The 13,037-nt window shown below is 39.7% G+C and overlaps 1 protein-coding gene across 2 annotated transcripts in view; it reads left to right on the top strand.

Moving 5' to 3' along the window:
• The window catches only part of farsb (phenylalanyl-tRNA synthetase subunit beta), a 38,371-nt gene that overhangs the window by 13,497 nt on the left and 11,837 nt on the right, over positions 1-13,037 (top strand). For both annotated transcript variants that reach the window (XM_061925398.2, XM_061925399.2), the window contains exons 8-16: positions 1,413-1,483; positions 1,578-1,639; positions 1,865-1,916; positions 2,000-2,061; positions 2,163-2,370; positions 5,610-5,690; positions 5,758-5,850; positions 7,322-7,439; positions 7,712-7,864. In XM_061925398.2, coding sequence (XP_061781382.2) covers positions 1,413-1,483; positions 1,578-1,639; positions 1,865-1,916; positions 2,000-2,061; positions 2,163-2,370; positions 5,610-5,690; positions 5,758-5,850; positions 7,322-7,439; positions 7,712-7,864 — 900 coding nt within the window. The remainder of the gene's footprint in view (positions 1-1,412; positions 1,484-1,577; positions 1,640-1,864; positions 1,917-1,999; positions 2,062-2,162; positions 2,371-5,609; positions 5,691-5,757; positions 5,851-7,321; positions 7,440-7,711; positions 7,865-13,037) is intronic.

Below are 13,037 nucleotides of genomic sequence, written 5' to 3'. Positions count from 1 at the left end.
GTGAAGCCATACCTTGGAGCGTTTTTTCCGGTCCATTGTTGTTGCTGCATCTGTGTCTGCCGCCGAACGACTGAGCTACGTCATTTCCTGTGACGTGCCACAGGACATTTCCTGTGACACGGGATTCGTTCCCAGGGATTCGAATAAAGAACCAAATATTTTTCTTTACTATAGTGGCTTTGATAACGGGAACCGTTTCTCAAAAAGGGATTTGAATCCATGGAATCGGTTCTTTTCTTATCGAACAATCGGGAGAACCGGTTTTCGAACATCATCCCTCGTCAGAGATGGCTATGGATGAGAATTGATAAGATTTTTCCAGTTCTGATTCCACTTTCGATTCTGCTTAACGATTTGGTTCCTTAACGGTTCTCTTATCAATTCTTATTTGGGGGGAAAAAAAGAGAAAAAAGGGTGGATTAGCATCAATCTTGTTTATTTTAGACGTAACATGACCTTAAAAAGCCAACAGTGAGGTCTTAAGAGGCACTTACTTGGAAAACAAATAACTTTTTTGAAAATAAATATAAGAAATTAATATTCTTCTGTAGGATTTAATCATGTGCAAATTGCACAATAATGTAACATTTTGTAACATCTTATATTAACTTATTACACGCAAAGTGATATATGTCAAGCCTTTATTGGTTATAATTTTGACGATTATGGCTTACATGGAAACTTTGAGTTGAAAATCTCAAAAAATGTAAGGTTTCAAAAGATTATAACAAAGGCTTTCATGTTGTAAGTTTATATCACATACTAATTTCACATTTGAAGTTATTGCTGACGTGATGTAATTTTTCACCTCTAAGGGGGTAGAAGTTATGCGGTTGCGTTTATTTATCAATTTATCATCACAAGGGGGCAATACAGGTGCTGCAGTATTCATGCCTTTAGGTCCCACCCAGCACCCCGACCCACCATAAACAATTTCGGGAAGATTGGGGCATGTTGACGGAAGTTATGAAAGTTATAATTTTTCAACACTAGTTATGCAGTTGCGTACCACACCACACCCAGACCCACCATAATATAAAAAAAGCAACCACACTGCTCCCAGTGTGGGTGGCACTGGGAGCACGTGGGTAAAGTGTCTTGCCCGAGGACACAACGGCAGTGACTCGGATGGCGGAAGCAGGGATCGAACCTGGAACCCTTAAGTTGCTGGCATTCAATGCGTTTCTATTGGCCATTTATGTGATTCCATCTGTGGTTACGTTAACGTGGAAATCATATAACCTTATTTTTTGTTGATTTTAGTGATTATTGATTAGGCACACTAGCGCTGGGTGGCCTTACAGGCTTTTTACAGAACGTAGACACTTACGGTACATCCCCAGTATATCAGGTTGCAACTAATAAAATTAAATGCAAGTTCAACTACATTATTTGTCAATTTGATTATACAGGCGATCACTCAAAAATCACTCTGAACACCAAGAATGTCTTCATTGAGTGCACGGCCACAGATCTGACCAAGGTACAGCTGAGTAGAGAGTGCACAGACAAATTCATTAATTTTGTTCAATCAGCCTTCTCACAAAAATTCAACTTAAATGTATTTTCTGCTCCAGGCAAAGATTGTGTTGGACATGATGGTGACAATGTTCTGCGAGTATTGTTCACAGCCTTTCACGTAAGTCACACACATTGTTTGCAATTCAAATGTAATTTTCACAATTAACAGTGGTAAAATAATAACATTTTAAGAATATGTTGAGCCATTATTCTGTTCATCAACTGTCTTTTGGCCCTTTCATTATAAATACTCGTGTCAATTTTGGTAATTGTATTGAATAGTAGACAGGTCTTGTGTTCCCGTATTGATTCTGATTTAGTTTCCTCTCTCATTCTCGATCAGTGTAGAAGAGGCTGAAGTGGTGAACCCTGACGGCACGACCTGCAAATATCCAGTACTGCACCCATTATTCTTACTTTCCATACATTTAACCACATTTCCCTCTGCAACTCCTCAACTCTCTATTGTGTGGTTTAGGAACTGGCCTATAGAAAGGAGAAAGTGACCAGCGAGTTTATCAATCGCAAAGTTGGCATCAAGTAAGATATTTTGAACAGATTCAATACAGTAGTAATATACCAAATAATCTTTTGAAAGTGTAACCTATTTTTAAGTTTTTTGTTTCGCTTTTATCTGACAGCGAGTCGACTGAGAAGATCGCCCAGCTGCTGACTCGCATGTGCCTACGCTCTCAGGCTACAGGTATTGGTGATGAAATAGAGGTTGAGATCCCGCCCACCCGCTCGGACGTCATCCATGCTTGTGACATCATGGAGGATGCAGCCATGGCCTTTGGTTTCAACAACATTACCCGCACCACGCCACGCACCTACACCATAGCCAACCAGGTAACTGAATGTACCTTGTGTACTACAACTGACGTGGAGATTTCACTGTACATATCTGATTGGCACTGTTTGGATCACAAAGTAATTAGCATACATATTAGGGCTTAGTCGACATCATCGATGACATCAATATGTCAACATCGCGTACCTTGCGTTGAGAAAAGATGGCCGCGCATGAAGAAAGAGATGATACTTGTGGTGTTCCAAACAACCGGCCACTGATCATTATTGGTCAATTTCTGTGGAAAAGTTGGAGATGATCACAAAAAAAACATCACTTGTGGATCTTACCTTGCAGCTTGGTCCTTGTCGACAGATGAGGCTACTGCTTACTGTTAGTAGATGTCCATACAGAGTGCCTATCATTCACAATAATTATAAGAGATAAGGACATGTCTTTTTTTGGTATTCTAAAGATTTAAAAAAAAATACCTATGTTGCCGTCAAAGCCCTCTAAAACAACTTCATGATGCTGTAAACTCCAAATTAGAACATACTTTTCATAAGAGTACTTTGTAATGCATGAGAACTTAAAAAAGAGGTAAAACGGCTCTATAAGTAACGAGCAAGCACCGCAGGTGCAATGCAGAGCACTGCAAGGACCCTTTTGAAATTGCATTTTTTTGCATCCCTGACCAAACATGCATTTGAAGTTTCTACCTACAAGAAAATTGTTGGTGTATTTTAAAATTTGTTCTACCACTTCACTAAAAAACAGATACAATTTAATTTAAATGTACAGATTAATCGAAAAAAATTGATTGAATAAATAATTGTTTGATGCAGCCCTAACACATTTATCCATTCATCCATCCCATTCTCTGCTACATATCCACATTTGGTCCTGGTACCAACAATCTCAGTAGGGAAGCCCTGATTTCTCTCTATCCTGCCACTTACTCCACAAAGAGCCCGGTCCCAAACAACTGTGAGACATGGTCCTACCAGTGTGTCCCTGAATACGTCACGGGAGGCATGCACAGTAGATTCCCGAGCTCCCCCCCACCTCTACTCTGAGAGCCTCCTGAATGACTGAGATCTTAACCTCGACCTCTAAGAGCAAGACCAGCCATCCTGTAAGGAAAGCTCATTTTGACCGCTTATATCCGTTTGGGTCGTGACTTTAGTTAAGGGTAGAAACCTAGAGGACTGACTAAATTAGGAGCAACTGCATTACTGCAGATGCTGCACCAATACACCATATTTCCCTCAATAAAATAGACTTTTAGCCTTGATTTAATTGGATTGGTTACAGTTGTCCTTTTATAAAGGTTATTTGGTAGCGGACATGACCGTGGTAAATGATTTTTTTCAGCAAAGCAGGATTATTGTTGTCAAAAAATGTTCATAGTTTGAACATCAAAAAACTGTTCAAGACCTTATTAGAACTCCCAAACATAAATAAAACCCTTTTATAGTGACCTTTATTTACACTTTTTTTTGCCTAATACTGTTGCCTTGAGTGTGTTCTACTAACTAGAGTATAGCATGAACATGGAAGCGTCATTGCTTTGGCAAGCCACTACAAAGCGACCACGCCGTGGAAATACTTTGTCACATCCTGGGTAATTCCTCTAAGTTAGAACTGGGTTTTCATGTGCTGAAACCACGGATATAAGTGTCCTGCAAAAACTTGGTCAACTTGACAGTCGCTGCTACAATCATTAGCTATTATGTTAGCATTCCTGATTAGCATCGCATGTCTGCGTTATCATTCCACATAATTCAAGCCAAACTTGTAGTATTGACGTCAAAGACAAAGTACATCAGAAGAGTTCATCTCAACTTTGACTGGACAGATGCTGATAGTCTATAGCAGTCTTTTTAGCCTGAAGTGCTGCGCCGTCTCAGATGCCATCCTGCTGTTGTTTTTTTACATCACTCACCTCAAAATATCACTACTGTGGAGATGTTTTATTGATGAGGCAGGAGTTGATGGAGTTCATTAAAAAGTCGATCAACTGGAAATTGTTGCAGTGAAGAGAGCGCAAAGATTAGACGTCTGTTGTTGTAAGCGGTTCATTCTTAACCCGGAAACGGAAATCTTGCTTGGTGATTGCTTGATGGACTGGTTCTTAAAATCCCTGATGAAATAGAACCAACCCTATCAAGCACTCTTTATAGATCGACACAACATAGTAATAGAAAATAGGACAAACACTGCATGTAATACATATAATAGATAAATAGAACTTAAACTTAAAACATGTAGAATATGCTAAAAGCTTTTTTAAAATTCATGATGTGCTGACGTTGCAATGTTTAATTTATATTTTTTAACCCTTATTTAACTTAGGAAAAATCATTGAAATTAAAAAGCTTTTTTTCAAGGAAGTCCTGTTCAAGTGGCAGCTGTGAGTAAAACGCAAAGTTACGTCTTACACAAAAATAACAAGACAAATCAATACATGATATCAATAAAACAATGAAAAACAAGTACAAGTAAATGAGTAAAACCCGAATTTCAGTTTATAATTTTCAGAAGATTTTCAACATGTAGTTTGGAAGTGAGGGAATGCTCAATCAAAACACCTCTATGATGTTTCCATTAAGAGTGGACAATGGCGGGATAGATCGAGGCACATTCTTTAAGTTGTAAAACACCATTTCTTTGGTTTAATCAGCATTGAGGACTAGTTTGAGCTGAATAAGTGAATATTGGAGAGCAACAAAAGCTTTTTGCAAGCATTCAATGGTCTGGACAAGAGTGGGTACAAAACAATAAATAACTTTATCATTGACATAAAAATGCATATGAGCATTTGTCACATTAAGCCCCAGGTCACTGAGTCCTATTACACAAATATTTAGACAACCAAATAACTGCCGTCTTAGACAACCCCGAACAAATAAGACTTAAAAAAAAATAGCTTAGTCAACAGTATCAAAAGCCTTTTGATAGGTCACTAAACAGAGAAGCACAACATTCTTTTATCAAGTGCAACAGTAATATCATTTATTACCTGTGCTGCAGCTGTGATTGTACTGTTTTTGTTTGTTTTTTAAACCTGACTGATATTTTGTGAGAATGTCTTTTAATTTTTCACTAACAAGAGACTCAAGAATCTTCGACATTACTGATGAATTTGAGATTGATATATTTAGAGCGCAATGCATTATGGTATTGGTTATTTATTTAAACTAACTAATCCACGACCAGCCTCCAAAAATCCTGATAAAGCCTAGTGTATACAACTAAAAGCCATATCAAATACTTTTGTCCTTTTATACATTTATAGTTTCCACTGAATAAACTGACAGAGCTGCTAAGACAGGACCTTGCAGCCGCCGGATTCACAGAGGCCCTCAACTTTGCCCTGGTAAAACTGTTTTTCTTTTGTTTCTCTTCTTAACTTTAAGAATAATGCTACATTTCTCCTGTTGTAGTGCTCTCAAGAAGATATAGCAGACAGGCTTGGAAAGAAGATCTCTGAAACCAAGGCAATTCACATCTCCAACCCAAAGACCGCAGAGTTCCAGGTACAATCATTAAAATAGATAAAATGCAATAATGCATTGAAACAATTTGATGTTCATTTCTTTAAAGGCCTACTGAAACCCACTACTACCGGCCACGCAGTCTGATAGCTTATATATCAATGATGAAATCTTAACATTGCAACACATGCCAATACGGTCGGGTTAGCTTACTAAAGTGCAATTTTAAATTTCGCGCGAAATATCCTGCTGAAAACGTCTCGGTATGATGACGCCTGTGCGTGACGTCACGGATTGTAGAGGACATTTTGGGACAGCATGGTGGCCAGCTATTAAGTCGTCTGTTTTCATCGCAAAATTCCACAGTATTCTGGACATCTGTGTTGGTGAATCTTTCGCAATTTGTTCAATGAACAATGGAGACAGCAAAGATGAAAGCTGTAGGTGGGAAGCGGTGTATTGCGGTAGGTGTTGTGCCGGATAACGCACCCCCGCCGTAGAATGCACCCCCTGACTGTTGTGCTGGATAACACAGCCGGTGTTTCATTGTTTACATTCCCGAAAGATGACAGTCAAGCTTTACCATTGGCCTGTGGAGAACTGGGACAACAGAGACTCTTACCAGGAGGACTTTGAGTTGGATACGGAGACGCGGTACCGTGAGTACGCATGCACCTGCGTCTTCCAAACATTTGATCGCTTGCCCGTACGTGCGTGCCGCTATGTGCATGTCACGTACGTAACTTTGGGGACTTTGGGGAAATAAATGTGCTGTATGAACTTTTGGGAGGTGAACGGTACTTTGGGCTGTGGGATTGAGTGTGTTGTGCAGGTGTTTGAGTTGTATTGGCGGGTTATATGGACGGGAGAGAGGAGGTGTTTGTTATGCGGGATTAATTTGTGGCATATTAAATGTAAGCCTGGTTGTGTTGTGGCTAATAGAGTATATATATGTCTTGTGTTTATTTACTGTTTTAGTCATTCCCAGCTGAATATCAGGTCCCACCCGCCTCTCACAGCATCTTCCCTATCTGAATCGCTCCCACTGCCCTCTAGTCCTTCACTCTCACTTTCCTCATCCACGAATCTTTCATCCTCGCTCAAATTAATGGGGAAATCGTCGCTTTCTCGGTCCGAATCGCTCTCGCTGCTGGTGGCCATGATTGTAAACAATGTGCAGATGTGAGGAGCTCCACAACCTGTGACGTCACGCGCATATCGTCTGCTACTTCTGGTACAGGCAAGGCTTTTTTATCAGCGACCAAAAGTTGAGAACTTTATCGTCAATGTTCTCTACTAAATCCTTTCAGCAAAAATATGGCAATATCGCGAAATGATCAAGTATGACACATAGAATGGACCTGCTATCCCCGTTTTAAATAAGAAAATCGCATTTCAAGTAGGCCTTTAAACAGTTCAATACAAAATAATGATGCCTGCAATGTGGTGTCTCTTGTACCTCCACCAAAGATTGTAGTGCATTTCATTAGACACAGTTCTGTTTCTCCACCAGGTGGCGCGCACCACTCTGCTGCCAGGTTTGCTGAAGACAATTGCAGCCAACAGGAAAATGCCTCTTCCTCTCAAGCTGTTTGAGATATCTGATGTAGTGCTGAAAGATGACACTAAAGGTAGGCGTGTGAATGTGGCGTCAAGAAGGAAAATTAACATGCATTTTAAACAATTCCGCATGATCTACTGCTTGCTCACCCACATGCCTCATTTATGCAACTTAAATTTAATTAAAATATGACAACTAAAATACCAGTAGTCATGATCATACTTGCTGTGTAAAGATGAATGAATTGGAACATTTTTTGCAATAATACGGCATTTATTCCCTAGTCATTATGTCATTGGTTAAGCCCGATTCAGACTTACTGGCTGTCATCCTAACATCCAGATGTCGGGGCGAGGAACAGCCGACGTTTCTGTGCTGTTAACTACAACAAGAGTCCAGGCTTTGAGGTGATCCACGGCCTGCTCGACCGAACCATGCAACTACTGGGGGTGAGGCCAAGCCGGGAAAATGGCTACCACATCCAGGCTGCTGAAGGTAAGGCGCTTGCATAATCAGGTCTAATGCAATGTGCCAGTGTCCAGCTTTGGGTAGTAAAGACTGGATTTATGTCGAGAAAATCCCAGGGACACATTTTTGCCGCTATGCCATAAAGCTCATTTATTTACTCGCCAAGCCCGTGTGCAGATAAATCTGGGTCACAGGAAGGTATTGCACGTTTGATGGAGATTACATACAGCGACTGCATTGTAGGGTTTGTTAGTCTGGGGTCCTGCTTCCATGTTGAGGGGCTAAAGTTTCCATGACAGTTGTTTGACTTCACCCATAGACATAGGAACTGGGGGCGGGATGTGTCTCCCCCAATATTGAATACAGATGAATATGTCCCTCCCAAAAATTATATCGTGGATGAGAAAAATATGTGATTTGAACAGAGGAGCTTTCATTTTGAAAGCGCAGGACAGCTTTATATAACAAGCCGTGCCCCTTTCCTCACAAGTAAAACATCCAATACAATGTGATTCCAATATTTGTTAAAATCATGTTGTTTTAGGTTAAGGTTACAAGTAACACTTTAAATATTGTTAAAAATCCATAAAAGTACAAGTTGATTCACTTTTGTTATAGAGAAAAAGCCTCAAAACATTGCAAATTTCTGAAAATGCTGCCGTGAATAAATGCAGCGAAATCCTGGAGGGACTGATGCAGGATATCTCGAACAATATCATTCTAAAACAATCTAAATCATCGTGAGGCAAACTTAGGAAGGGGTGACATTGCTAAGCTGTATATAAAACTGATGCATGGACATTGTGGCTTTAATTTGAAAAATTCCAACTCTGAAACATATAATGCACTTAGGGCTCTATTTTCCCATTTGCTTAATTAAAAAAGGTGCGCAAGAGTGAGGATTTTGGCTGTGCTGCAGTCTCCCCCTCAATTTAAATCTGTCACTGTGCGCCTTCATCCAAGACACGTGCTTTGGGTGGCTCAACCCTTAAATGTGGGCGTTCCCTGTCAAATCTGGGCTTCCATGTACCGGTATTCTCCCATCGACTTAAGTGTTTTCTCTCTTACGCGTCCCTTAGAGTGAAATAAGTCCAGCGCACCAAGAAGATGAAACATTATATTGCACCTGAAGTGTCGATGCAGCTTTAAACCACATGTAATAAAATGTTAAAAGAAAGCTATCGTATCTATTCTGATTGCTTCAATTGAGACGCCTGGAAACATCCATTAAGAAGAGGATAAAAGTATCCTAATGCTACTGTGAACCAAAAATCTAAATGCACCTCAATCACCTGTGGGTCTCTGCATAAGTAAATGGAACAGCTGAAGAAAGGTGCGACCACGGCATAAAACGCACTCCTCTTCGTTTGAACATCCTTGGCCAGAAAATGCATACGATTTCCATTTGATTATGATTATTGAACTATGATAGAACATACATGTAGCGTCTATCAATTATTACAATAGATTTTTTGAAAGTTACTGTCAGCTATCAGGCTCACCCTCAAATGCGCACACGAGCACACAAACTGCTGTCGAAGCCCGTTCTGACATGTCACGGCTTCACAAACTTTTGAATTAAAGTTAAAGCACCAATGATTGTCACAAACACACTCGGTGTGGTGAAATTATTCTCTGCATTTGACCCATTACCCTTGATCACCCCCTGGGAGGTGAGGTGAGCAATGAGCAGCAGCGGTGGCCGCGCCCAGGAATAATCTTTGGTGATTTAGCCCCCAATTCCAACCCTTGATGCTGAGTGTCAAGTAGGGAGGTAATGGGTCCCATTTTTATAGTCTTTGGTATGACTCGGCCGGGGTTTGAACTCACGACCTACCGATCTAAGGGCGGACACTCTAACCACTAGGCCACTGATTAATAAGAACTTCTATTTTATATGCGGTGCATTAAATTCCAAAACGCATCAGGTTTGCTTTTTTTTTTTCTTCATCACTGATTATTACTCACTGCAGACTTCATTAGAGCCAACAAACATAATAAAACATCTGCTGTCATTGGATGCCGACTGCTGGGTTGTTCATAAATTCCCATTTAGGTGAAGAATTACTCATAATCCTCCCGAAGAAACAGGGTGGGGGAGATTAGAGGAACTCGCGTCTTTTCGTGTCGTCCTCGCCAGTTTTGGGTCCTAAGTGGCTGTCAAGGTGTACCAACTTGTCGGAATACCTACTCAACAGTGTTAGTAATAACGGCAGAGTATAACGGCGTTACTAAAGGCGTTATTTTTTTCAGTAACGAGTAATCTAAATACTGTTGTTGCCATCGTTATCGTTGCAACGCGGTTGCTGTCACTGAGAATGGCAAGTGGCGCGTTACAACAGTTTGGTTGAATGAAGTGCAAAATGTCAAGTTTTGGCACACATACTCTCCGTGCAGAGAGCAAGGGTGGGGATGATAAAATGATCGGCAGTAGCGGAGAAATCCGCTGAAAAAAGGACACGATACACTAGTATCAGCTTCCCTCATCATTCCTCCGGGGTCAGTATCAGCCTTAGGCTCTGTGAGGCCATGTTCACACAACCTCAGCCCTCGGTAAACCAATGTCGACGAAAATGTTGACTTAAATGAAATTCAATCATCCATCCATCCATCCATCTTCTTCCGCTTATCCGAGGTCGGGTCGCGGGGGCAGCAGCCTAAGCAGGGAAACCCAGACTTCCCTCTCCCCAGCCACTTCGTCCAGCTCCTCCCGGGGGATCCCGAGGCGTTCCCAGGCCAGCCGGGAGACATAGTCTTCCCAACGTGTATTTAATCTTGTTGATGGGTGGGACAAATTCAAGATATATCCAATCACAGTTCTTTACAATTGTCAAGTATGAGTGAAGGTGGGGACTGGGGGTTGTCAACGACGTAGAGCCAATCAGATACTTTCCCTTCGTTGTTAAGAAAGTTTAAATTATCTCCAGCAAAACAAAAATGTGTGGATTTGTTCCACGCCATAATATGTGAACAGTAAAGATTATTTTTGACGCCATCAGCCTGCGAGTCATTGTGACAGCGACAGACAGTAAATTAGCTATGTGTATTTACTGCTTTTACCGCACTCATAAACAAATTATGATAAAGGCATGCATCGTAACTCCGTTTCACAACACACATACATACGTGCTTAGCCAGAGGCATAGCATAAAAAAATGTTTTTAATTTTCTCTGTGTGAATAAGTGGACAATTCATAAACTTTGAGACATGATGCAGCTGACTCTGATGATAAACTGGTTTGAAAGAATGTTTTTGTATTATTCATAAGACTACTGCTTTTCGGTTTTGTAAATATTGACTGTTGTGTGTCTAGTTCTACTCAAGGTTAAATTTACATTAAGGATTAGGCCATCTAGTTGAGATAAATGTTGTGATGTTGATACAATGTGGATGAGGGATACTTTATTGTACTTGTATTTTTTTTTGTAGTAATTAGTGTAGTTTTTTTTATCCAAGTTTACATTTAATATTAAATGTTACTTGGCACACTGCAATCTATTGAGTTCAGATAAATGCCAAATGTTCTCAAATACTATATACAGTGTTTTCAGTCTTCAATCAATTACTATAAATATATTTGACGTTAAAGATGTTCTCAAACGTAATAGCGTATAAAATAACAAAATTAAAAATAATGTCTGTTACTTTGCTGAGAACCGTATTTTTCGGAGTATAAGTCGCACCGGAGTATAAGTTGCACCTGCCGAAAATGCATAATAAAGAAGGAAAAAAACATCTATAAATCGCACTGGAGCCCGGCCAAACTATGAAAAAAACTGCGACTTATAGTTCGAAAAATACGGTAACTAGTTACTTTTACAATAAGATAACTGAGTTACTATCTCAATTACTTTTTGGGAGAAGTAATTTGTAACTATAACTAATTACTTATGTAAGGTAAGATGACCAACACTGCTACTCAAACGTCTCATATCCAAGTGAGGTGCATGATTTATGATCTAGACTAAACAGGGAGCAAGGAAGCGTTGAAGCAGCAGACCACTCGATGATGTAAACATAGGGGGACACGGAAGTGATCACGGCGCTGCTATAAATAGTTTGTCTGCGTTAGCGCTTATAATAATATCACTAATACTTGGTTAATATTCGAATCACAAAATGTAAATGTTATAGAAATATTATATAATAATATTTTTTGTTATATTTGGTAAAATGTTTTTTTTATTGGATTTTATGGGCGAAATCGAGGAGCTCAGTTGTCTTTAACCCCTTTTAGAATGCTTTAAAAAAAATCCATCTGTCCTATTTTTCATAATGATTGTGAACGATAGGCAAAATTCCAAAAAGTGCAGTTCCCCTTTAACTCTTTTAGGTTTTGCGCACATTTGATTTATTTTATTGAGACTTACCGAATTGGTGCTTTATCGAACATTTGTAGCAAAAATGTGTCCTAAGAAATGCAAATGATAAAAAGATAATGTTTAAATGGGAGACACTAAACGTTAAAAGTATGTCAAACAAACTTTTAACGGAGTGGTTACTGCAAACTCGCACATTCTTTGGCTCTGCTCCCTTGTACTGGAGTGCGTGGTACTTTTATCGTCTTTTTTTTCATAAAATCTTGCACTCTTCCACCATCAGCTCTCGGGGAACTCTAAAGAAATGTTTATCCTTTTTACAATTTAAACGGTTTGTAAAGCCAAAAACAACACAAGCTAAGGGCATTTTTGTCCAAGAAAGGCTAAATGACGCCTAGTACTCATTGAGAACAGACCACCACGCGTATTCAATGAGCCGGATGTGACGTCATTCAAATAAAGCTATAGTGCTTTATGTTCCGGACTGTAGAGCGCACCGGTATGTAAGCCGCACCCAGTAAATGTTAGGGACAATATATATTTGCAGCACTGGGCTATAAGTCGCAGATATATACGTCGCGAAATGAATTATTTTTTGTAAATATTTATTTACATACCATAATTGTTTCCAAAGCAGTAAAATGGCTGATCAAACAAAACCGAAGTTATCGTCATGGATCCACTAGCTGCGGAAGCTTGCTCTCCAATCAGCTAAACAGACTCAATAACACCTTGGTGACGCGACGTCTTGGTGAGTTTACAGGGAAATTTGTGAAACTGAAACATTACAAAAAAAATGCCATTGTCAGTAAGTAATACTAACACTGACACTCGTAAACATGTTAGCATATTAGCTAATGCTAAAAACGCTAGCTTTGTT

Source organism: Nerophis lumbriciformis, linkage group LG30 (assembly GCF_033978685.3).
Source record: "Nerophis lumbriciformis linkage group LG30, RoL_Nlum_v2.1, whole genome shotgun sequence".
Taxonomy (NCBI): Eukaryota; Metazoa; Chordata; class Actinopteri; order Syngnathiformes; family Syngnathidae; genus Nerophis; species Nerophis lumbriciformis.
The sequence above is the reverse complement of the archived record's forward strand: the minus strand, read 5'-3'. Positions and strand labels throughout refer to the sequence as shown.